The sequence below is a fragment of the Canis lupus genome, chromosome 27 (genome assembly GCF_011100685.1).
Source record: "Canis lupus familiaris isolate Mischka breed German Shepherd chromosome 27, alternate assembly UU_Cfam_GSD_1.0, whole genome shotgun sequence".
Classification (NCBI taxonomy): Eukaryota; Metazoa; Chordata; class Mammalia; order Carnivora; family Canidae; genus Canis; species Canis lupus.
The window spans coordinates 44,916,129-44,938,494 of record NC_049248.1 but is presented as its reverse complement, the minus strand read 5'-3'; the positions used below and the strand labels follow the sequence as shown (position 1 = coordinate 44,938,494).

At 64.4% G+C, this 22,366-nt stretch overlaps 2 protein-coding genes across 6 annotated transcripts; one reads left to right on the top strand and one right to left on the bottom strand.

Annotated features, from left to right (window-relative positions):
• Positions 1 to 1,673: 1,673 nt before the first annotated feature.
• Positions 1,674 to 6,516, bottom strand: TARBP2 (TARBP2 subunit of RISC loading complex). Of its 3 annotated transcripts, none has more exons than XM_038577793.1 (9): positions 6,179 to 6,516; positions 5,446 to 5,615; positions 4,540 to 4,642; positions 3,915 to 4,010; positions 3,278 to 3,350; positions 2,967 to 3,084; positions 2,653 to 2,780; positions 2,158 to 2,359; positions 1,674 to 2,013 (listed from the first exon to the last, which is right to left on the bottom strand). In XM_038577793.1, the coding sequence occupies exons 1-9, from the start codon at positions 6,229 to 6,231 to the stop codon at positions 1,856 to 1,858; spliced, it is 1,101 nt and encodes a 366-aa protein (XP_038433721.1). In that variant the 5' UTR covers positions 6,232 to 6,516; the 3' UTR covers positions 1,674 to 1,855. The 3 variants fall into 3 exon arrangements, with proteins under 3 accessions (XP_038433721.1, XP_038433722.1, XP_038433720.1); XM_038577794.1 differs by having other exon boundaries at positions 5,446 to 5,610; positions 6,179 to 6,320; XM_038577792.1 differs by lacking the exon at positions 6,179 to 6,516 and adding an exon at positions 5,930 to 6,087.
• Positions 6,517 to 6,974: 458 nt separating this feature from the next.
• Positions 6,975 to 22,076, top strand: MAP3K12 (mitogen-activated protein kinase kinase kinase 12). Of its 3 annotated transcripts, XM_038577791.1 has the most exons (15): positions 7,955 to 8,153; positions 15,692 to 15,865; positions 15,965 to 16,173; positions 16,670 to 16,853; positions 17,024 to 17,215; positions 17,475 to 17,633; positions 17,775 to 17,933; positions 18,524 to 18,632; positions 18,829 to 18,938; positions 19,068 to 19,184; positions 19,303 to 19,440; positions 19,613 to 20,237; positions 20,427 to 20,497; positions 20,589 to 20,862; positions 21,304 to 22,076. In XM_038577791.1, exons 2-15 carry the CDS (start codon positions 15,729 to 15,731, stop codon positions 21,400 to 21,402), a joined length of 2,583 nt encoding a protein of 860 aa, XP_038433719.1. In that variant the 5' UTR covers positions 7,955 to 8,153; positions 15,692 to 15,728; the 3' UTR covers positions 21,403 to 22,076. The 3 variants fall into 3 exon arrangements, with proteins under 3 accessions (XP_038433718.1, XP_038433719.1, XP_038433717.1); XM_038577790.1 differs by lacking the exon at positions 7,955 to 8,153 and adding an exon at positions 6,975 to 7,479 and having other exon boundaries at positions 15,692 to 16,173; XM_038577789.1 differs by having other exon boundaries at positions 15,692 to 16,173.
• Positions 22,077 to 22,366: the final 290 nt, after the last annotated feature.

Sequence of the window (22,366 nt, the reverse complement as noted above, 5' to 3'; positions counted from 1 at the left end):
ATGAATAAAGAAATAAAATCTTTAAAAAGTAAAATAAAAGCTCGGGTGATGGTTAGCATTTTTAAGCAATATTTCAAAATCTAGGTGTGCACATTTTCTTCAGCTAGAAAGCTGCGGTGCGCTTCACGGCCGGTGCGGCGCAAGCGTGACTCCCGGGCCCGGAGCGCAGGCTCACCGGGCCCCTGCGGTACAGCGTCTTGCGGTCGTCGGGGGGGAGCCGGCCCGGGCCTGGGCCTGCAGCTACGGGGAGAGACGCGTCCCCTCCGACCTGGGCGTGGGGGCTCGGCTGGACCTGAGCCCGGCGACTCGAGCCCCCTCGGGCCGCTCGTCCTTGACCGCAGGGGCCGGGAGGCGCACACCCGCAGCGCCCTGTGCCTCCGAGTCGCTGACCGGTCACCGCCTCCTGGCGACAGGCCTAGTGGCCTCGTTTGCGGCGCACCGAGGCGCAGGCGGGTGCCCCCCGCGGAGCCCCGCGCCTCAGGTGAGAACAGAGAAGGGCCGGGCTTGCGCCCCCCAAAGCTCCGTGGGAGCCGCGAGCGCGCCGTGATGTCGCCAGACGGGGCCTCAGGCGCTCGGGGCGCGGCGCGGCGACGCCAGGCGGGAGTCGGGTGGGAGGCGACGCTGGCGCGGGCGGCCGACCGCGAGGGCCTGGCTTTTCCCTGAAAGGGCGGGGTCCCGTCACCCGCCCTAAGGTCGCAGCTCGACCCGGCCTCCGGTCCCGTCACCTCGGGGAGCGGCCGCGGGCGCCAGTGCACAGCTGTGGCCACCGGGGGGCAGCAGCGCTTCGCTGCCGGCGGCTCGGGAGCGGGGACGCGGCGACCGCCACCCGCCGCGGCCGCCCTCCCGGCGAGCCCGTCCGCGCCCCCCGAGCCGGGAGAGCAGGGCGCGCCCCGAGCTCCGCGCCCGCCGAGGGACGGGGTCCCCCGCAGGCCCCCAGGCCGGGCTCTGAGCGAGCCCGCGGCGGGCGACGCCGCTTGGCCCCGCCGACGGGCTTAGGCAGCGAACAGTCGAACCGCAGGCTTCGGGCCGGGCCGGCGGGGAGGGGGGGGCGGGGGCCGGCAGGTGTAAGAGGCGGCGCGGGCGGCGTGGACGGGGCCGGGACTGGAGCCGCGCTGCTGCCGCCGTCGGGGCCCTCGCGGGGAGTTAGGGGCCGCGTCCTGGGGCCGCTCCTCTGGGATTCGCCGCCGCCTCTGCCCCCCCGCGCAGTAGGCCCCGCGCCCCGGGCAGGGTGGGGGCTCCGGGAGCGGCGGGCGGCCGAGCCCGAGCCGGGAGGGGCCGGCTCCCCATTCTCGAGCCTGGCCGCCCCTCAGCGCTTCGGGAACAAGTGACGTCATCCCTCCATATGTTTGCACGCGGGGCTCACGAGGAAAAGTGCCCTGTCCCCCCCCCCCCGCCCCCCCAATAAACCTGCCTGCCTCCTGAATGCACGTCTGTGTGAGGCTCGAAAGGCGGGGAGTCCCCAGGGCAAGCAGCACTGCCCCCTCTGTCGCCACCAAAGCGGCTCAGCAGGGCCACGGCCGCGGGGTCCTGGAGGTCACTGCACCCGGCCTCGGCCACCAGGAGGGCCAGCGAGGGGACACGTGGGGAATAAGGGGGGAAGCCCAGGGAGGGCAGCCGGTGCCAACCCCTCCGCCCCCGCGCTGGGCCGCACCGGGAAGAACCACTCGGCAGAAGCCCAGAGGCAGTGGGTTTATTCTGGGCTCCAGGGGACCCCCACCTCATTCCCACCCGCCACCGGACAGGGGCGGATCTCGGGCCAGCGAGGCCCCGTGGGCCCTGGCTCCCGGCAGGCAGGCAGTCTGTGTCAGAGGTGGAGGCCGGGGGGAGCCGGGGTGCGCAGGGAGGCCAGGGGGCTCTACTTGCTGCCCGCCATGATCTTGAGGTACTGCAGGGCGCGCCGAGCAGCCTCCCCACGGGCCGCCTCCCGGGTCGTCGCGGAGCCGTGACACACGGTGGCCGGCTGCGTGGACAGCTCCACCAGGCACTGGCACAGCCCGCTCAGGCTCAACTCCTCTGGGGGCGGAGAGAGGACGGAGGCGCGTGGGCCGGAGGGCAGTGCGGGCGGGGCGCCACCCGGTCGCCAGGCCTCCCCAGGACCGAGGCCCACGCAGGCCCACTCGGGCCAGGCCCCGCCAGCCCCCGCCTCCCCGGCCCTACCGATATCCAGGTAGCTGACGTGGAAGGCCTGCTCCTCGGACAGCTCGCTGAGGACACTGCAGCAGGCAGGGCCCAGGGCACCCAAGGCGCCCAGGGAGCAGCTGCGCAGGGACAGGATCTTCTCTCCCACGGAATTTCGCAGAGAATCCCAGGTGCAGCCCGGGCCCCGGTTCCGAAGTCCATCGAGGCGGGAGCCCACACCCTGACGAGGCGGGCAGGTGAGAAAGGTGCGGCCTCGGGCTGAGACCCGGCGTGGAACAGACGCCCGACGCCCCGGAGAGAAAGCCCGCGGGTGAACGCCTGGCCAGCCTGCCTCCCCCTCGCCGCCCGCTAACCGGTGGCCGGGGCCCCGCAGCCTTCCTCACTCTCGGCCCAGCGCGCCCAGCAGCCCCGAGCCGGGGGCCAAGCAGGAGCACGGGCAGGGGCCCCCGCGGCGGCTCATCCGCGTGCCGGGCCCAGGCCCCCAGCGGCCGCCCGGCCCCACAGGCCACTCACGATGGAGAAGTGATCGTCATCGGGCTCTGCCTCGGTGCCATCCCGGGCATCCAGGGGCACCGTGTGCACCCGAAGCAGCATCTTGGCCGCCGCGTTCCGCTTCGCCAGCTTTTTGGAAGTGCCGCTGCCTGCGTGGGGGAGAGGCTGCTGCACTCGGCTTCCCGGGCTCTCCACCCAGCTCAGGGCCTTGGGCGGGGCCCCCTCGCGGGACGTGCACTGGAAAGAGCCCTCAGGCGCTGCCACGGCCCGGGCCCTGGGCAGCAGGAAGGGGGGTAGGGGCTAGGAGCTGCCCGCGCTCCCGTCTGCCCAGTTACCGATCTCAATGAAACGCTCCACGCGACAGGTCATGGTAAACTCTTTGCGGTGCGCCGGCCCGGACTCCTGGGTCACCGTGTACTCAGGCAACCGCCAGCCCTTCTGCACCACCAGCTCCTTGGGAGGGAGGAACGGGGGCGCACGAGGCTGAGTGAGGACAGACCCCCGGGCCCCCTCCCTCCCTCCCGCCCTAGGGGAATCAAGGGGGTGGGAAAAGCCCTCCGAACGGGTAAGAGCCCCACACAACTGCCCTGGTGGCCCCGGGTTCAAGGACAGACAGGCATGCACACGACGGAGGCCGGGGGCACACCTGCAGGGCGCCAACAGGATTGCACTCAGACTGCTGAGGGGAGACGGGGGGCTGCGCCTCCATGGGGGGGCTCCTGAAGGAGGAAGGGCCGGGCCGAAGTCCATGGGGCTGTCCCTTCTGCGGTGCCCAGAGTCCCACGCCCTGTGCCGGTGTCCCCGCTCCCATCTCCCTGGTCCCCGCCAGGCGGGCAGCTGTCCATGCAAACACCCAGCCTGCTTCCTCCCTTCCCCACCCAGGTGAGGTCTCCTCCAGGGCCCAGGCCCATTTGGACTTTCTGGAACACCGGACCGTCGCCTTGCCAGGACAGTGGGAGGGGGGCTGTATATCCAGTCCCTGGAAGCACCTGATGGGAGGCACACACAGGACCATCACGTGGCCAACTCAGGAGAAAATGGGGCCTGCAGGCCCCCTGACCATGGCCAAATGTCCTCTCTGTGGCTATTTAAGAATCGTGGATTACCTCCTGTCCCAAGAGCTTACCAACTGAGGCAAAGTCTTCAAATTCTGGTCCCCAACTATTCCATCCTCTGCTTACTCTCAGACTTCCTCCTGCCTGACCAGCCTGGGTCCAAAGGCTGGGGGGCCAGGAGCCGGGACCCCTACCTCCCCCCTTCAGGCAGGCAGGAACACAAGATACCTGGTTGGAACAGCAGATGGAACAGGAGTAGCAGCCGCTGCAGCAGTAAAAACTGGAATGTCCTCAGGCAGTGAAGAGTCTAGGGGAGAAAAAGAACTTCCCGAGGGGAAGGGGGCCTTTGATTCACACCCATGTGGGCAGGGGTGGGGTGGGGAGTAGAGGGTGGGGACCCAGGTCCTCCTGACCTGCCCGTCCCCTAAGAAAACCCCTTCCCACTGGAGCCAAAGACTCAGGGAAGCTTAACCACCACCTTCTGGGATCCTTTGCTGCCAAACACTGGATCAAAGCGACTGAGACAAGGGGAAAGACGGTCTCTTCCTACACAAGAGCCACGGAGGCAACAAACCCCAATGTAAGTGTGCAAGAGGGGAGGACAACCTGCTAGAGAGAGGAGGCGTGTTGGGGTGCGACCCCTCTAGCCTCAGCCTCCGCCCCTTTCCCTCCCTAGCCTGGGCCCACACCACAGCCACAGCCCCTTGACATCCCCCCACAGGATCCTTCACAACAGCGGGAGCCCTGGAAGCATCCCGCCCTGTCCGGCCAGGTCAAGGTGGGCAGAGGAGGTAGCGCAGGGGCCTGGGTTCCTGGCCGGGTCTCTACGAGGCCTCGGCTGGTCCTCCCTCACCTGCTGTCCTCCAGGGCCGGCTCCAGCATGCTCCCCCCTTTGAGGTGTTTGAGGGCCACCTCAGCTGCCTTGTGCTTGGCTGCCTTCTTGCTGGGGCCCTGACCTGAGAGAGGGGCGTGGGCGATACTGGAGGTCACTAGGAGGACAGAAAAGCCGGCACCCACAGCTTCTCTCCTCAGGGCTGGAGGGAGTCAACCAAGCCCCTCTCACCACCTGCCCCTGCCCAAGACCGGAAGTGCTGCGCTAATTACTAGAAGGGAGGGCTTCTGCTCCCCAGAGCTCCCCAAATCAAGCCACGCCAGGCACGACTGCTCTGGAGCTCAGACACCCTGGGCAGAGACGCTTTCCCGGCTCTCCTTGCCTCTGGGAAGTGCTTTCTTTTCTCTCAATACATAGAGATGTCTGGGAAAGTAGAAAGAGGGCAGGCTCCGGAGTCAAGGCCCCGCTCCGCCACTTCTCAGGCCCGGGACCTTGCACCACTCACATCCACCCCGAGCCTTGGCTCCCTCATATTCAGCTCGGAGGTGCTATCCCCCACATCCCTGGATTAGACTGCGATTTAAGACGAACTAGGAATTTGGTCAAGCACCTGGAACAGAGCCCAGTGCAGCAGGCACTCACTCCTTCGAAACTTCGCTGAGAGTTTGGTTCATCCCGTCTTTCTCCTCTAGGATGACGACAATGTGCCAGACCCCTCTGGCGGTCCTGCTTGCTCCTCTAACTCTCCGGAGTCCTACCCGCCTCCTCAAAGACCCGTTCCCCCAAACGAGTCCGTGGCTTTTCCCCCTGAAATCTCTCCTTCCCTCACTGGCCTTGGAGCAAAGGACTGGGGAGAGACTCCAGGACACAAAGCCACCAGGGCCCTGCGGATGCACACCCCAGCCAGGCTGCCCAAGCCTTCCTCACCAGTGCAGCTGGTGTCGCCAACGGTGACCCGGAAGGTGAAATTAGGCTGGTGGGCTTGGCCCTCGGCTTTGAGAAGGTCGTACACGGGCGTCTTCCCTATTCTGGTCCCATACTCCTGCAGAAGGCTGATCGGGGTCTTGCCCGGGTTGGCTGCCAGCATTTGCTCTATACTGGGGGAGGCGGGGGCAGGGGGTCACGGACCCTTATCACACCTCCAACTCTGCGCCCACCCGGCCAAGCACTGTCGTATCAGACCCAGGCACACTATGGGGGGACACGGGTCCAGGGGACCCCGGGCAGTACAGCACACATTGGCTGGGTTCAGTGTGGAGTAGAAGCGGGCTGGAAGCCGGGTCCACGGCCCCCAGAGCACGCGGGCAACGCACTGTTCCTGTCTCAGTTAAGCAGGAGGAGGATCCTGCACCCCAGTGCAGTTAGGAGGTGCATGTCCCCACACAGTGCAGCCCAGGGACCCGGTACCCACCAAACGCACTGAATGTCGGGAGCACAAAGCCCAGTGCCCCAAGTGCAGTCTGGGAACCGGGCCAACCCCAAACTATTTAGAGCAGGAGGCCGTGGCCACTGCCGGGGTGCATGCCGGGAACCACGGCCCACTACCCCGGTGCTTGCCGGGAACAACCCTCGGGCCAGGTGCATGCTGGGGCCGCGCCGCTACCACCTCCGCGCCGCGCCACGCTTCTCGCCCGGCAGGGGTCGGCTCGAAGCGGCTCACCTGGGCAGCCCGCAGCCCGTGGTGGTGCCGGAGCCCTGCTCCTCTTCACTCATTCCCACCTCCGTGCCCGCGGGCCCCACCGTGACTGCAGCCTCCGCGCGCCCCAGAACACCGCCGACGAGCTAGGGCCGGGGCCGAGCCCCGAGTCGCGGCCGGTCGGGCCCGCCGCGGGGCATGCCGGGACATGGAGTCCCCCGCCCACCCGCCTCCCCGAGTCTCCATCGGGAGGGGAGCCGCCCGCCCCACAAGCCCCCGCGGGCGTCGCCCGGGGATGCGGCACCGCCTCCTGGGAGGAGCGGAGCCTTCCACGGTGGCCTCCCGAGCGGAGGGTGGCTTTGTGTCCGTGTGTCCGTGTGTCTGTGCGTGTGAATTTTTTTTTTTTTTTAAATAGCGTCCCGCCTCTTTTCCGCGTCTCCGCTCCCCGGAGTGGGCATGCGCGGGAGCAGAGCGGAAGCGGCTGGGGGCGGGGCGCTAAGGCCTAACCGGAGCGCCGGGTCCGCAGGCTCCCGAGGAAACTACAGAGACCGGCAGCTCGCGCGCCATCTTTGTCGCCGCGCAGGGGCAGGCGCAGGCGTGCGCGGAGAGCTCCGCGATAGGATTGGTCGTGTCCGATTGCGCTGGCTCGCTCTAGGCACGTTGCGATTGGTTACTGAGCCTCGAGGGGCGGGGCCAGGAGCGAGGCAGCCCCTCGGCCCCGCCCCTTTGTTGAGGAAAGGCTGCGATTGGTCCAGGGAAGAGGGGCTGTCGCACCCTGGCTCGGCGCGGGCTGGGGGTGGCCTCACCTGGCCGCGGGAGGAGAGCGCTCGAGCCCCTCCGCGCTGGGGCCGGCCGGCCGGCGGCCCGCAGTTCCTCCTCGCTCCCGGCCCCGGGGCCTTCGTCTCACAGCCCCTGCTTCGTGTTCCCGGGTTGCCCTTCATTCCCTGCCCCTAGTTCTGGCCCGCAGCCTGTCTGGTTTCAGGTCTTCTCTAAAGCCTTGCTGGGCCGTCCCCAGGGAACCTCTCCGTAGGTGGCCCGGGACCCTCTCTGGGGCCTGAGAATCGGGCTGTAGGGGCGACAGCATTAGGACTCACGCACACCGTGGTCTCGTTCCCGCGGCTGTGGGTCTGGGGTCTCTCGGCCGAAGAGACAGCAGGAGAGGACTCCGGCCTCTGAACGCTAACCCGCTAACTGGGTGCAGAGCTGCAGCCCCTCCTCCCTAGGGTGTCCCGGCCACCGGGTTCAAAGATGTAGGAGAATCTCGTGACCTTGGCGAGACACCACGAAAATGCCTGGTTCTAACGAGCGTCCCGAGGCTGGGCCAGGTAGTGGAGAGCCGGGGGAGCCCCGGAACGGCGCTGAGGAGCTCGGGCACTAGGCTCGGCGGATTCCAATTGGGTAGAGCCGGAGTGGTGACGGCGACGGGCAGGGCGGCTGGCTGGCTCGGCAAGGCAGGGGGAGCCGCGCCAGAGCGCTGGGCGGCCGGGGTCCCCGCGCGGAGGGGCTCCGTCTCGGGGCGTAGCAGGCAGGGTGTCCGACCGGCCACAGGGGGCTCCTCGGGGACCAGCCAAGGCTCGAGGTGCGACGGCCACCCGACCCCGCCTGCGGGGAGGCGCGGGGCCCCGGAGGGCCGGGGCCGGGCCTGGAGCGCGCCGGATGGCAGCGGCGGGCTCCTTTAAGAGGCCGGCGGCTCCAGCGCAGCATCCCCCGCTCAGGGCGTGTCCGTCCCGGGGGGCCAGGGGCGGGGGCCTCGGAAGGAGCGGGAGTTCGAGCCGAGTGGGGACGGGGCTAGGGGTCGGGGGGTGGGGGGAGGACGCCGGGGCCGACAGCCGTGCCCCCGGACGCCGCGCGAGCCTCGCCGGTGACGGCGCCCCGGGTCCGGTCGAGGGCAGCGGGGGGAGGAGAGAAGGAGGAGGAGAAGGAGGAGGAGGCGGGAGCAGCATCCGGAGCCGAGCTGCAGCAGCGCCGCCTTTTGTGCTGCGGCCGCGGAGCCCCTGAGGTGAGAGCCTGGCCGAGGTGGGGGGCGGGGGGCAGGGAGGGGTCCGGGCCCCGGGGTCCGGGCGCGGAGGGAGGGTCGGGAGGCCGAGGTGGCGGGGTGGGGTGGGGTGGCGCGGGGATGCTGAGGCCGCGGGGCGGGGGAAGCGGGGACCTGGACCCGACGCCCGTGGGGATGGGAAGGGGGGGGACGGAGCGGAGGGACGCCGCGGCCCAGCCGGGAGCCCGAGGGCCTCCGGGGCTGGAAAGCACCGTACGGGGCGGGGGTGGGGGTGGGGGACGGCGGGGGCACCGACGTAAAGGACAGCGGGCAAGAGAACATCCTCCTCTCCTCCCACTCATCCTCCCGGAGGGGGAGAGGGAAGGAGGAGGAAGAGTTCGGGCCCCTCCGGGAAGGAAAGGGAGGACCGGGCCTGAGGTGCCCAGCGGCCCCCTCCCCTCCGCCCCCCTCCGCCCCCCTCCCCTCCCCTCCCCTCCCCTCCCGCGCTCTGCCCGCTGCACCTGAGGATTACAGGCTGCGAGCACCTGTTCCAGGATGCCCAGGTGAGGGCCTCCCCCTGCCCGCTGCTGCCCCCAGCCCCCTCCAGCTGTGCCGTTCACCTTCTCCATCCAGCTGTTGCTTCCTCCCCTCCCCCATTCATTTGTGGTTCTCTCCCTCTTTCTCTCCAGCTCCTCTGACTCCCCTAACCCAGTTCCCCAGCCCAGGCCTCTCAGGAACCTCCTGCCTCTGCCCCACACATTTCTCAAACTCCTTGGCTAGAAAATGAGCAAGAATCTGTTCCCCACAGTTGTGATCCCTGATCACTTTGGCCTCGGTGGAGGGGACGGAAGAGAAGGGGCCAGAGGCTCTACAGACCCGGGAAGGGGGTCGGTGGGGTGTCCCTTAGCATAGAAGAGTCCCACCTTCAGGGACTTGAGCTCCACACCTGCTCCCTCTGGGGAGGAGAGGGGGTGGCCCTCCACCTAGGAGTGCGCCTGAGGTCTCTCCCCCACCCAGAGTCCTCTCAGCCGCAGCCAGTGCCTCCTTCCGACTGGCAGGATGGACCCATGGCTCTGGGAGTCCTGGGAGCCCTGGCTGTGGGCTCAAGGGTAGCACCGGGGAAGGCGAGCACGAGGGCCCTGGAAGGAAGGGGCTCAAGGGCTCCCTGGCCTTCCTGTCCAGACAGCAGAGTTTCCCGGAGCGGCACGCAAGGCCTGCTCTCTGCCATCTCACGCTTCAGGGTGGCCAAAGGTGCTTGCCCTCCCGAGCCCGCCACGCCTCCACCCTCACAGCGGGGACTGAGGCCATGCTGGGGCCACCGAAGGCGGGATACCCCAACTCCATGAAAACACAAGTAAAGACCCGTCCCCGAATTAAACCCGGTTATGGGCAGAGGAGGCAAGAAGTTTAAGTGAGGACTGGCTTTGGACGTCCTGTGCATCCTCACAGCTAAGGGTGCAGGACGCCTCTCAGAAGCAACCGCCATTCCCCAGTCCTTCCCCTGGAGGTGATGATCTGGTCGTCTGGTTTTGCTAGGAAGACGACCCCGAATCCTAGTGCCCAGCACCCCAGACTCACCCCGTGGCTTCTCACACGCAGTCCTCCCTCTCCCCTGCGTGGCCTTCTAGGAGTCCCTTGTGGGGCAGGAGGCTACTACGGAGCCAGGCGAGCAGGTGACAGGTGGGCTTCATGAGGGGTTGGCCACAGAGACTGGTCCGTCGGCTTCATTTGCTCCCAGAGGGACCAGGGTCATCCTTGTTTCGGGAGAAGGTGATGAGGCAGGGACACGATGGCAGAGGAGCCTAAGGATCACCCAGGACAAAGAGCCCTTGGCCTTCGGTTCCCTCCTTTTGCTCTCCTTGCCCCGCCGTGTGCACCGCCCTTTGCACCTGTGCCCTCTGCTGCCGTCGAGGAAAAGGCGAGGAAGGGAAGGGAATCACATTTATAAAAGAAACGCCGCTGCCACTTGCTAGGCACTTTCAACATGGCTTGTGTTTCTGGGGACGGTCCTGTGTGCCCTGTCCTGGGCCAGGAACTTTACTGCGATTATGTCGCTCGCGTTTCAACCAGGCTAAGAGTCGGGGCGTGTTCTCGTCATCTCGGTCTTAGGGATGAGGAAACTGAAACCTAAAGAAGTAATCTGTTCAAAGTGAAAAAAGCACTTTTGGGGGAGAGTTTAGGTCTTGAACCCAGGCCCACCTGACCCAGAACCACCCCGTTATAGACTGTTGGGCCACCGTGTGACCGGGGTACCGCGGTTCCCATTCAGAGGAGAAAAAGGTTTGTTCAGGAGTCTCCTGGTCCCTAGCTCGCCTGCCTGGTCAGGAGCGCAGACGGGACCTCAGCCGAGCGTCTCTGATCCCCAGGCCACCCGCTCTCCCTCCATAGCACACGGTCCCAAGCTAGGTGACAGGAACAGACGGACACTGATATTTATTGCCTCATTTTCAATTTGAAATCGATTTTTTAATTTTAAAAGCAATTCAAAGTTATTACTGAAATATTAGACAAATATAGATAAGCCACAAAAAGAAAATAAAACACCCACAATTCCACCTACCTAGAAACTGTTACACTTCAGTATCTGTCCTTCCAGATCTTTTTATATTTTTATTTATTATTTTTTGTCTTCCAGATTTTTTTTAGTATATGTGCTGCCGAAGCGAGCACTTCCAGATTTTTTTGAAATGCCCATCCACCCCAGGAACTATTTGCTTAAATGTGCGGACCTTCCTCCGGGTCCCCCGCCCAGGGCCCGAGGCCGAGGCACCCGGTGGCCCTTCATACCTTGCTCCTACCCTCCTTTCCCTTCCCTTCCCTTCCCACCCTAAGGGGCAGGGGGGTGACCAGGGCACCAGGGGCTGGCCAGGGGCAGAGCGCGGGCCTTCGGGACAAGGCCCGAGGGCGTGGAGTGCCAGGGTTTGCCGTGGAAGGACTGGGGGCCTGGCAGCCAAGAGAGCAAGGACTGGGGACTCTGGCGCCCGACGGCCACTGTGACCTGGTTTCCCTGGAACCTGAAGTTGAGATTTGTCCCAGGGAAGTAGAAGGTCAGAGACCGAGGCTCCCTTTTTCAGGTCAGACAGAAGACATGGCCTCTCCAGAATCCAGGGACAGCCGGGGGGGGGGGGGGGGGCAGAGCCAGGAGCCAGGCCTGTGCTCGAGTCGTCTGTCCGCCTCCCCTTAGGCGTCCCCACCCGGCAAGGTAGGGCGGGAGGAGGCTCCCAGGCCTGGCCTTCGCCACCTTGGGCAGGACCGAGGTTCTGGCTCCCATGGCGCCAAATGCAAAGTTGGCTCTTGTCTCCTGTCTAGGACCCTCCCCAGCTGACTGGAAGAAGGGGGGGCGCAGCTAGGGGGTGCCAGGGCCTGATCTGTGAGGCGGGGGCCGGGCTTTGGAGGTGATCTCAGTGTACCCCAGGTCCTCAGGGAAGGACACTGCCCCCCCAGGAGGGCTCCGGGAGAACCTGTGGCCCGGGCCTGGAGGCAAGGTCACGAGGGGTCAAGGTCCTTTATCGTCAGGCTCTGTCGGGCCCTCAAAGGCGGCAGAGCGGGCATTCGCATCCCCCAGACCTTGGCTTTCCCTTCCCTGTCAAGGCCCTTCCTTCCCGACGCCGCCTCTCCCCGGCGACGGCCCCCGAGGTCCGGGCGAGGCGAGGGCCCGGCGGGAGCGCGCGGCGCACAGATGGCCCGGGGCTGGCGGCTGCCGTGGAGCAGGGCCGCGGGGCAGGTCCGGGGCTCCTGGCGCGAGCTCCGGCCTCTGAGGCGGGCGCGCCCGTCGGGGAACAGGCGGGGCCCCTGGCGCCACTCGCCCGGGCTGCGCTCCCGGGAGCCCCTTCCCCGCGCGCTTAGCCCTGGGCAGAGCCTCCGGCCGGCGCTGCGCACCCCTCGCCTCACGGCCCTGCCGGCCCGACGGTGCGCGGCTGACGGGCGCGGGCGCGGCGGGCGTGTGGCGGGGGCTGCTGGCCGCGACGACCCCGAGGCCAGGGAGCGGCGGGCCCGGCCGGCGCCCCGCCCGGTGCCTCCGCCTCCCTCAGCTACTTGCGGGCCTGCGGGACGAACGCGTGACCCGGCTTCCGCCGCCTCCCGGGCCCGGGCGCCGGAGGGAGCCTGGCCGGCTGCGCGGACGTCGGCGCGAGCGCCCGCCTGAGGCCCCGGCGCGGCTCCCACGGGCGGCGACCCGAGGGCGCAGAGCGGCGCCGCGCCTGCCGGCCCCTTGCCGCCCGCTGCGCCTCCGTCCAGCTGCTCGGTGTCCCCGGCGGCCTCCCCGGCCCCCGGCCCCCGGCCCCCGGCCGCCGCTTCCTCCCAGCCCCTGGCCCCGAGCCGCCGCGCCGCGCGGTGCCGACCGGCTGGTGCGCCTGAGGCGGCCGGGGGGGCTCGCAGGCGGCGGAGCAGCGACCCCGCGGCCCTCCCGCCCTCCCGCCCTCCCGCCGGCGCCGCTCGGGGGCGGGGCCCGGGCTGACCCCGCCCCCGCCGGCGCGCCCACGTGACTCGGGCTAATCTGGGCCCGGTGACTTCACGCGCCGCCGCGGGCCGGTCGTCATGGTTACGCCGCAGCGCCCAGCGCTCCCCCACCCGCCGAGTCGCCTCGCGTCCCCGCCCGGACCCCGCCGCCCGCCGCCCGCCGCCCGGTTCCAGCCACGCGCCCCGCGCCACGTGACGGCCGGGAAGGAGGTCGGGAAGCGGGCGGGGGCCGTAACCCCTTCGCCGCCGCCGGCCCGCTGCGCTTCTGCCCCCGCGGGGAGGCGGCCGTGCCGTGGGATGCGTGCAGGGCGCGGCTCGCGGAGCGGCGGCCGCGGAGGCCGGGGCGGTGGCGGGCGTCGTGCGGGGGCGGCCCGCGGACGGCGGCGCGAGGCCCCGGGAGCTCGGGCGACGGCCCGGGGAGCAGGCCTTCCAGCACCAAGTGAGCTTTGCAGACATGGGGCCGGAGGAGCGCCTTCCAGGCGGAGAGCGCCCGCGGCGCGGCTGGAGCCCTGCCCCCGGCGCGGGCTCCCCGGGCGGACCGGCCGGCGCCCGTCCCCGGGGGGTGAGTGTCGTCCGAGCAGTCGTGAGCCTGTGCGCCTGCGGACCGGCCCGGACGTGGGCGGCCTGGGAGAGCGGAGCCGCTGCGGGAGCCGCTGCAGCCTGGGGTCGCCCGAGTGCCAGGGGGGACCCGGCCCGAGACGAGGCGCGCCAGGGCACCGGGGCTTCCCAGCAGTCGGAGCACAAGACGGGGCGCTGGCCAGTCTGTGTTCTTAGGACCATCCTAAAGGGTGGTGGGAAGCGGGGAGCGGGCCGGGCGAGGTTGGGGAGGAGGAGGCCGGGGAGGACGGAGCGTGCGCTCCGGAGCCCGGAAGGTGGGAGCAGACTCCGCAGCCGGGCATGGGCTCAGAGGCCCCAGTGGGCCAGACCCACGGAGGAACCGGCTGGGCGCTTGTTCCGCATGCAGGTTACAGGCCCGCCCCACACCCCCCAAGAAGACCCCGAGGAGCCTGGGAACTCCTGCAAGAGCTGAGACGGTCCCGGGTGCCAGACCTCCGCGTCTGCGTCGTCATCCCGGGACCCCTTGGTGTGTGTAGATTCCCGTCACCCCTCTCCTGTTGTGGTGCAGGGGATCCGGGAGGACCCCACTGCGGGGAACACTTAGAGCATCGTCCTCCGTTACCCTCGCATCTCGGGATTCCTTCGGTGACTAGATGCGGAGGGAGATGGGCGAGGACTCCAGGCGTCAAGCGCTGCCCAAGTTTGGCATAGATTGAAGACGTCGCTGTGCCTCAGTGGCAGCTCTTCGTCCCTTTGCACAGTTGGAGACGTTGAGGCCCAAATCTGGTTCGCCCGAGGTCACAGCCTGGATGTGGCAGAGACAAGGCTAGAATTCAGATTCTGTTTTTAAACATTTTGGGAGACAGAGACAGCGCACGAGGAGGGGCACAGGGAGAGGGAGAGACGCAAACTCCACTAACGATGGGGCCCGACCGAAGGCTCCATCTAACCGCCCTGGGCCGAAATCAAGAGTTAGATGCTTGAGGGAGCTGCCTAGGCACGCCCAGGTGGTGGTGGTGGTGGTGGTGGTGGTGGTTTCTTTTCTTTTCTTTTTTTTTAATATTTTATTTATTTATTCATGAGAATACACAGAGAGGAGAGAGGCACAGGCACAGGCAGAGGGAGAAGCAGGCTCCATGCAGGAGCCCGACGCGGGACTCCATCCAGGGCTCCAGGATCAGGCCCTGGGCTGAAGGGGTGCTAAACCGCTGAGCCACCGGGGCTGCCTTTTTTTTTTTTTTTTTTTTTTTTTAAAGATTTGAGAGCACATGTGTGGGAGTGAAAAGAGGGAGAGGGAGAAGCAGCAACTCCCGGCTGAGCACGGATAGGTCCTGGGGTAGGTCCCAGGATCCTGGAATCATGACCTGAGCCGAAGTCAGACATTTAACCGACTGAGCCGCCCAAGCACCCCTAGAATTCAGATTTATTTTTATTTATTTTTTTAAGATTTTATCTATTTATTCATAGACACACAGAGAGAGAGGCAGAGACACAAGCAGGCTCCACGCAGGGAGCCCAACGTGGGACTCTATCCCAGGTCTCCAGGATCACACCCCAGGCTGCAGGCGGCGCCAAACCGCCGCGCCACCGGGGCTGCCCTCAGATTTCTTTTAATGGTTTTTTTAAATAGCACCTAGTTACAAATCTGCATCGTCTGGAAAGCTGGTGCTTGTTTTGGGAGCTGGGGATGGGGCAGTGGAGGAGGAGGAAAGGAGACAGGGCCTCTGTAACTGACCCCTGGGGGAGCAGCAGAGCGGATGTCAGGGCTGGGGGGTGAAGCAGTGGGCTACCCCGCACCTGCATTCCACTGGATGATTGTGCTTTGTCCCCCCGACCCTGCTGGGGGACAGCAGAGCTGGTGGCTTGCAGGCCTCACGTACCTTGGCGAGGGCCAGGTGTGTGCCCATGAGCCTGGCGAAGGAGGCCCAGATGAGAGCCCCGAGTCGGCCTTAGGGTGGCTCTCACCTGGGTTTGGTGTTCCTGCGAGGCCTCAGCTGTCTCACATGGAAGTGCATGAGTGGGATCCCCGGGTGCGGCGCCAGCATGTAGGAGGCCCAGGAATGTCATCTCAGAGTGCCCAAGTGTCACTTGTGTGTGCTTCAGTGCAAAGGAGACCCAGGGGTGTTACTACTGTGCACCTGAGGCTGAGACTCCGCGTGCAAGGTTTAAGGCTGAGGGACCTTGATGTGAGCTGTGTGCGTGCACAGGGGGCCTCCAGGTGCTGGACGTGTGAGCTCCAGAGCGGAGTTCCAGTGATCTTACGGGGACAAGGGGTTTCGGATCTGTCCCAGTGCCTTCCTGAATGGGGCTGTTCCCGTGCCTTCCTGAGGGTGTTACTAATAGTTGCTTGAGAGGAGTCTGGTGTGTCAGGTTCCTGACGTGGGCCCCGGTGAAACGTGGAGAGTGATGGGTACCCGAGGGCGAGTGAAGCTCAAGTGTTATTTCCAACAGGGCTGTTGTGAGCCCAGGTCCTGCTTCTGGCTGTAAGCTGAGCGTTCCCAGTCCCTGCGTCCCAGGCTGACGTCCCTCCTTTCCTTGTTTCCTAGGGCCCACCACTCACCACCGCACCCGGGCCCAGCGGCCATGGCCTGCCTCCATGAGACCCGCACGCCCTCCCCTTCCTTCGGGGGTTTCGTGTCCACCCTAAGTGAGGCGTCTATGCGCAAGCTCGACCCAGACACTTCTGACTGCACCCCGGAGAAGGACCTGACGCCTACCCAGTGTGTACTTCGAGATGTAGTGCCGCTCAGTGGGCAGGGTGGGGGCGGACCCAGCCCCTCCCCAGGTGGAGAGCCGCCCCCTGAGCCTTTTGCCAATAGTGTCCTTCAGCTCCACGAGCAGGATGCAGGGGGCCCAGGGGGAGCCACTGGGTCCCCTGAGAGTAGAGCATCCAGAGTTCGAGCCGACGAGGTACGGCTGCAGTGCCAGAGTGGCAGTGGCTTCCTGGAAGGGCTCTTCGGCTGCCTGCGTCCTGTCTGGACCATGATTGGCAAAGCCTACTCTACAGAGCACAAGCAGCAGCAGGAAGGTAGGCCGTGTCCCTGTGGGGGTCCTCTCCCCAGGATCTGCCGGACATCCCCATCTAATCACCTGATGACCACCTCTCTCCCCAGGGCCCCACCGTAGCCCCTTATCCATCCATCAGCCGCTGACTTCCCTGCTTTGTAGGTGCCCGTCCACTTCCTTACCTGACCCCCCAAACCTAGTCTTTTTGGCCTCTTTTTTTTTTTTTTTTCCAAGATTTATTTATAAGAGAGAGAGAGAGGCAGAGGCACAGGCAGAGGGAGAGGGAGAAGCAGGCCCCATGCAGGGAGCCTGATGCGGGACTCGATCACGGGACTCCAGAATCAGGCCCTGGGCTGAAGGCAGGCGCTAAACCGCTGAGCCACCCAGGCGTCCCTCTTCCTGGCCTCTTTTGGCTAATTTTCAGCCTTGGCCACAGAGTCCTTTCAGCCCACCCAGTGCCCTGTTCCTGCCTGTCACGAGGCCCTGAGTGTGGCGCTCTCTGTGCCTCCTGTTCACAGACCTTTGGGAGGTCCCCTTTGAGGAAATCCTGGACCTGCAGTGGGTGGGCTCAGGGGCCCAGGGCGCTGTCTTCCTGGGGCGCTTCCATGGGGAGGAGGTGGCTGTAAAGAAGGTGCGGGACCTGAAGGAGACTGACATCAAGCACCTGCGAAAGCTGAAGCACCCCAACATCATCACCTTCAAGTAAGGGTCTAGGGCAAGGGTTGGAGCCAGGGCCGCTATGCTCTGGGCTGGGACCAGCATGGCAACAGGAATCAACCCCCCCTTTCCTACAGGAGATGCCCACGTGGGCTGGGTGGGAATGGGGGTTCACTAGGTTGGCCCGGGCCCTCATGCCACCGTTTGGTCCCCAGGGGCGTGTGCACCCAGGCTCCCTGCTACTGCATCCTCATGGAGTTCTGCGCCCAGGGCCAGCTGTATGAGGTACTGCGGGCCGGCCGCCCCGTCACCCCCTCGCTGCTGGTCGACTGGTCCATGGGCATTGCCGGTGGCATGAACTACCTGCACCTGCACAAGATCATCCATAGAGACCTCAAGTCCCCCAAGTGAGTAAGCAGGCAGGTGCAGAGGGTCTCCCGCAGGTGACCCCACCTGTCGGTGGAGCCATCTCCCTGCCTCTAGACCCTGTCCTAAGTCCCCGTGGCCATCTCAAAACCCCCTCCCAAAGGACAGTCCTGTTGCGGGAGGGCTGTGGCAAGCCCCCGGCCTCTGGGGATCCCAAATGACTTCAAACCAAGTTAGAGCCGCGGCAGCCAGATGAGGCGTGGAGGGGCCTGGCCCCCAGCTGACTACGATCTTTACCAGCATGCTAATCACGTACGACGATGTGGTGAAGATCTCCGATTTTGGCACTTCCAAGGAGCTGAGTGACAAGAGCACCAAGATGTCCTTTGCAGGGACAGTGGCCTGGATGGCCCCCGAAGTGATCCGCAATGAGCCTGTGTCTGAGAAGGTCGACATCTGGTGAGGGCCAGGTTGAGGACCGAGACTGGCAGCTGGCCAACCCCAGGGAAGGAGGGGGCTTCTGGGGCCTGAGGGCGAGTGAGAGGGGTCTGTAGCCTGTGGAGGGAGCCCCTCCCAAGGGATGTCCCCTCTGATCTCCAGGTCCTTTGGTGTGGTGCTGTGGGAACTGCTGACTGGCGAGATCCCCTACAAGGACGTAGACTCCTCAGCCATCATCTGGGGTGTGGGAAGCAACAGTCTCCATCTGCCTGTGCCCTCCAGCTGCCCCGACGGCTTCAAAATCCTGCTTCGCCAGTGTTGGTGAGGACGGCCTGGCAAAGCCGAGGGCAAAGGGGGGTTGCTGGTGGGGAGATGGCACCAGGCATCCAGGCCCAGAATCCGGACCCGGGACGGGGGACAGAGCGCCCTTGTATGACTGGGACAGGCTCTGCAGCCTTGGGCAAGTGTACCTCTTGCAGCCGTTTCCTTATCTGCCAACCAGAGCGGCTGAGGTGCGCCCTGCGGCGGCCTGGCACACTCCCGGGGCATGGTGGCTGGCGCCTCACGTCGGCTGCCTTAGCACACAGGAAGGGGGCTCTGGAGCCTGGTTTGGAACCCAGACTCTGACGGAAGGTTGAAGATGTTTACTCCTTGGTTAACCGTGTCCCAAAGTGTGTTTCTTTGAACGGAGTTACTCAGAAAAGGACGTTTGGAAAACAGGCTTGAACAGGTGTCCTTCCTGCGGGACTTGGACGTGCTAGGGGACAGCAGAGCTAGTGGACCAGGGACGCTGGGCCTGCAGAGCACGTTCCAGGGTTCTGTTCTCCAGGCCGCGCCTTGGGGAAGGCTGCTCCAGTTCTTTCCACGCGTCCCTCAAATGCCTTTTCTCCCCCAAACTTCCTGCCCTCCAGGAACAGCAAACCAAGAAACCGCCCATCGTTCCGCCAGATCCTGCTGCACTTGGACATCGCCTCAGCCGACGTCCTCTCCACACCCCAGGAGACCTATTTCAAGTCCCAGGTATGCGTGGGCGGGCGAAGGACGAAGCCCTCCGAGGGGGGTGGACTGGCTGGTAGCTTAGCCCTCCCAGGAGACCCCCTCCTGACCCACTCCCGCTTTGCTCCCGGCCCGCGGCGGGGCAGCACCTGCACGGGCTTCCCACGGGTCTGCTGAGCGAAGGGAGGCCTCTCACCCCCCGCCGTCTCTTCACCCCCAGGCAGAGTGGCGCGAAGAGGTAAAGCTGCACTTTGAAAAAATTAAGTCAGAAGGGACGTGTCTGCACCGCCTAGAAGAGGAGCTGGTGATGCGGAGGAGGGAGGAGCTCAGGTGTGCACCCAGGCTGAGGAGGGGGTCCCGGCAGGGGCAGGCCCCGTGGACCGGTTCCCAGAGGCTGGCCCAGAGGTCAGACAGCACCAGGTGACACTGGCTCACCTGAGACCCTTCTGCCCGTTTCAGACACGCCTTGGACATCAGGGAGCACTACGAACGGAAGCTGGAGAGAGCCAACAACCTGTACATGGAACTTAATGCCCTCATGCTGCAGCTGGAGCTCAAGGAGCGGGAGCTGCTCAGGTAACCTGTGCGCACCCCACGCACCCGTCTCCAGTGTCCGTGGCGTGGTGACGCAGAGACTACTGAGCCTGGGCCCCCCTTTCTGATCACACGCCCAACCGAGGGGTCTCGTCTTTAGGAGGGAGCAAGCTTTAGAGCGGAGATGCCCGGGTCTGCTGAAGCCACACCCTTCCCGAAGCCTCCTGCATGGCAACACAATGGAGAAGCTCATCAAGAAGAGGAATGTCCCACAGAAACTGTCACCACACAGTAAAAGGTGGGGCCAGAGCTCGCGAGTGCTGAGGGTTCAGAACGGCAAGGGGCGCGCTGAAGCAGGGCAGGGGTCCAGGACGCCCACGAGGCCGCTCTGCAGGTGGGCGGGACGTCCTCTGGCCTACCCCAGGTTGGGACCTGTTAATCTCGGACTTGTGCTCTCCCTCCCCTACCAGGCCAGATATCCTCAAGACCGAATCTTTGCTACCTAAACTTGATGCTGCCCTGAGTGGGGTGGGGCTTCCTGGGTGTCCTAAGGGCCCCCCCTCACCAGGACGGAGTCGTCGTGGCAAGACTCGGCACCGGAAGGCCAGCGCCAAGGGCAGCTGCGGAGACCTGCCTGGGCTTCGCGCGGCTTTGCCACCCCATGAACCCGGGGGACCAGGAAGCCCGGGGGGGCTAGGAGGGGGACCCTCAGCCTGGGAGGCTTGCCCTCCAGCCCTGCGTGGGCTCCACCACGACCTCCTGCTACGCAAGATGTCTTCATCGTCCCCGGATCTGTTGTCAGCAGCACTGGGAGCCCGGGGCCGCGGGGCCACAGGGGGAGCCGGGGATCCTGGCTCACCACCTCCAGCCCGGGGAGACACCCCGCCAAGTGAGGGCTCAGCACCTGGCTCCACCAGCCCAGACTCACCTGGGGGAGCCAAAGGGGAGCCACCTCCCCCAGTAGGGCCTGGTGACGTTGTGGGGCTCCTGGGAACTGGAAGGGAAGGGACGGCGGGACGGGGAGGAAGCCGGGCTGGGTCCCAGCACTTGACTCCAGCTGCACTGCTGTACAGGGCTGCTGTCACCCGAAGCCAGGTAAAGTATAGGTAGTTCCTAAGCTCTTCCCCTTTCCTTGTTCTCCCTGGGGCTGAGTCCATAGCTCACCTCCCTCATTAGGTTTTCATCTTAAGCCAGTCCCTCCTTAACCCTTAGGACTACGTTCCCTTCTCTTGGGTCTTCGCTGACCTATTCCCACTTATGACAATCCACTCCTGTCTCCTGCAGAAACGTGGCATTTCATCAGAGGAAGAGGAAGGAGAGGTGGACAGTGAAGTAGAGCTGACATCAAGCCAGAGGTGAGAGACGCACAGTACAGGAGGTAAGGACTCTTTCGCTTTTGGGGCTACAACGTGTGCCAACTGTAGCCCCTGCCTCTCCACCATGCAGGTGGCCTCAAGGCCTGAACATGCGCCAATCGCGGTCCACCTTCAGCTCAGAGAATCCATCTGATGGGGAGGAGGGCACAGCCAGTGAGCCTTCCCCCAGTGGCACACCTGAAGTCGGCAGTACCAACACCGATGAGCGGCCAGATGAGCGGTCTGACGACATGTGTTCCCAGGGCTCAGAAATCCCACTGGACCCCCCTGCATCGGAAGTGGTTCCTGGCCCCGAACCCAGCTCCCTACCCATCCCCCCCCAGGACCTACCCAGAGGGGAGCAGGTGAGTCACAGAAACAGCTAGGTATTAAGGAGCAGATGCTTAGTTATTTGAGACCTACTGGGTGGAGATGAAGAGGCCAAAAATAGCGGTATTTAGCCTCCAAGTCACTCAGTGTCTGAGCCCAGTTAGCCCTCCCATCAGAGAGCAAACGTCCACACGGTAGACTCCGAGAGGCCCATAGTACAGAGCGCACAGCACGGTTAGTAGGTCAGTAGAGGTGCTCGTGTGGTAGCTGTAAACCACAGCCAGGAGGCATCCTGAAGCCGGGAATCTGGGGCCTTGGCATTTAAAGGCCTCAGCAACTGAAACCCGAAGACGGTGAAATCAGTGAGCGGCTGGCTATTACAAAGAGCTTAGTGAAGGAAGGGTCCTGAAGGAATCTATTTGTAACACCGAGAGCAGCTGAGCAGCACCTCACTGCACTTCTGCTCTTCCTCACAGGGCCCCCCCAGTATCGAGGACTCAGACTGTGACAGCACGGAACTGGACAACTCCAACAGTGGCGAAGCCTTGCAGCCTCCGGCCTCCCTCCCTCCATGAAAGCCACTCTTATTCCTGTACATAGAGAAATTATTTATATAAATAATATATAAGCGCCACATAATCAACAGAGAACGATGGGGCTGTCCCAGCCTTAAGTCAGGCTCGAGGGAGTCTGACCCCTGACCAATTCACCTGGTAAACTCTAGGGATCCTGGCAGCTGTGGAAATGAAGGACAAGTACTGCCCTAGAGCTGTGGGTATGGGCAAACTGGCCCCTTCCTGCTTCACCCCATTATGTTCAGCAAGCGGTAAGGCAATAGAAAAGCCAGACTTGCCTCTTATGTTCCTCTATATTCTTTCCCCCCAGCCCTGGGGAGGAGGAGAGGGAGCCACTTAGACTGCACTTTTTTGTTTTCCGTTTACTCTGTTTACACATTTTGCACTTGGGAGGAGGGAGGCTAAGGCTGGGTCCTCCCCTCTGAGGTTTCTCAGGTGGCAATGTAACTAATTTCTTTGTCCCTCCATTTCTCTGCCCAAGCCCTGGCTTAGGGCCTAGGGGGAGGTCAGGAGATTGTGAAAGCATGTGATGGCTCAGGCTGAAGAAATGGGATGATGTTTTAAGTCCCTGCTTTTATCCTGGTGCCTGATTGGGGTGGGGACTGTCATATTGTAACCCCTGTGAAAAATCTTAAAATATAACCACTCCATGCAGGCCCAGCTGTTGAGGGTTTTCTTGGTAAATGAATATATGGGGTAGTACACATAGTTCAAATAGGAGCCTTGGGCTCCAGACATTCTCTGAGGACTCTGGACGAGTTATTCCCTCCTCTCAGGCTTTTTTTCCCCCCACTAAATGAGTATCACTTAAAGTTCCAACATTCTAAAATTATCTGCATAAATGGAGGCAGATACATCTTTCTGAAAAACTATAGCAGGACAGAAAATGTTAAAACACATATTCTTATGGTAAGAACTGTAAATGAAGTTACTCCAAACAAGACACTGGTTTTCAGTCTGGCCA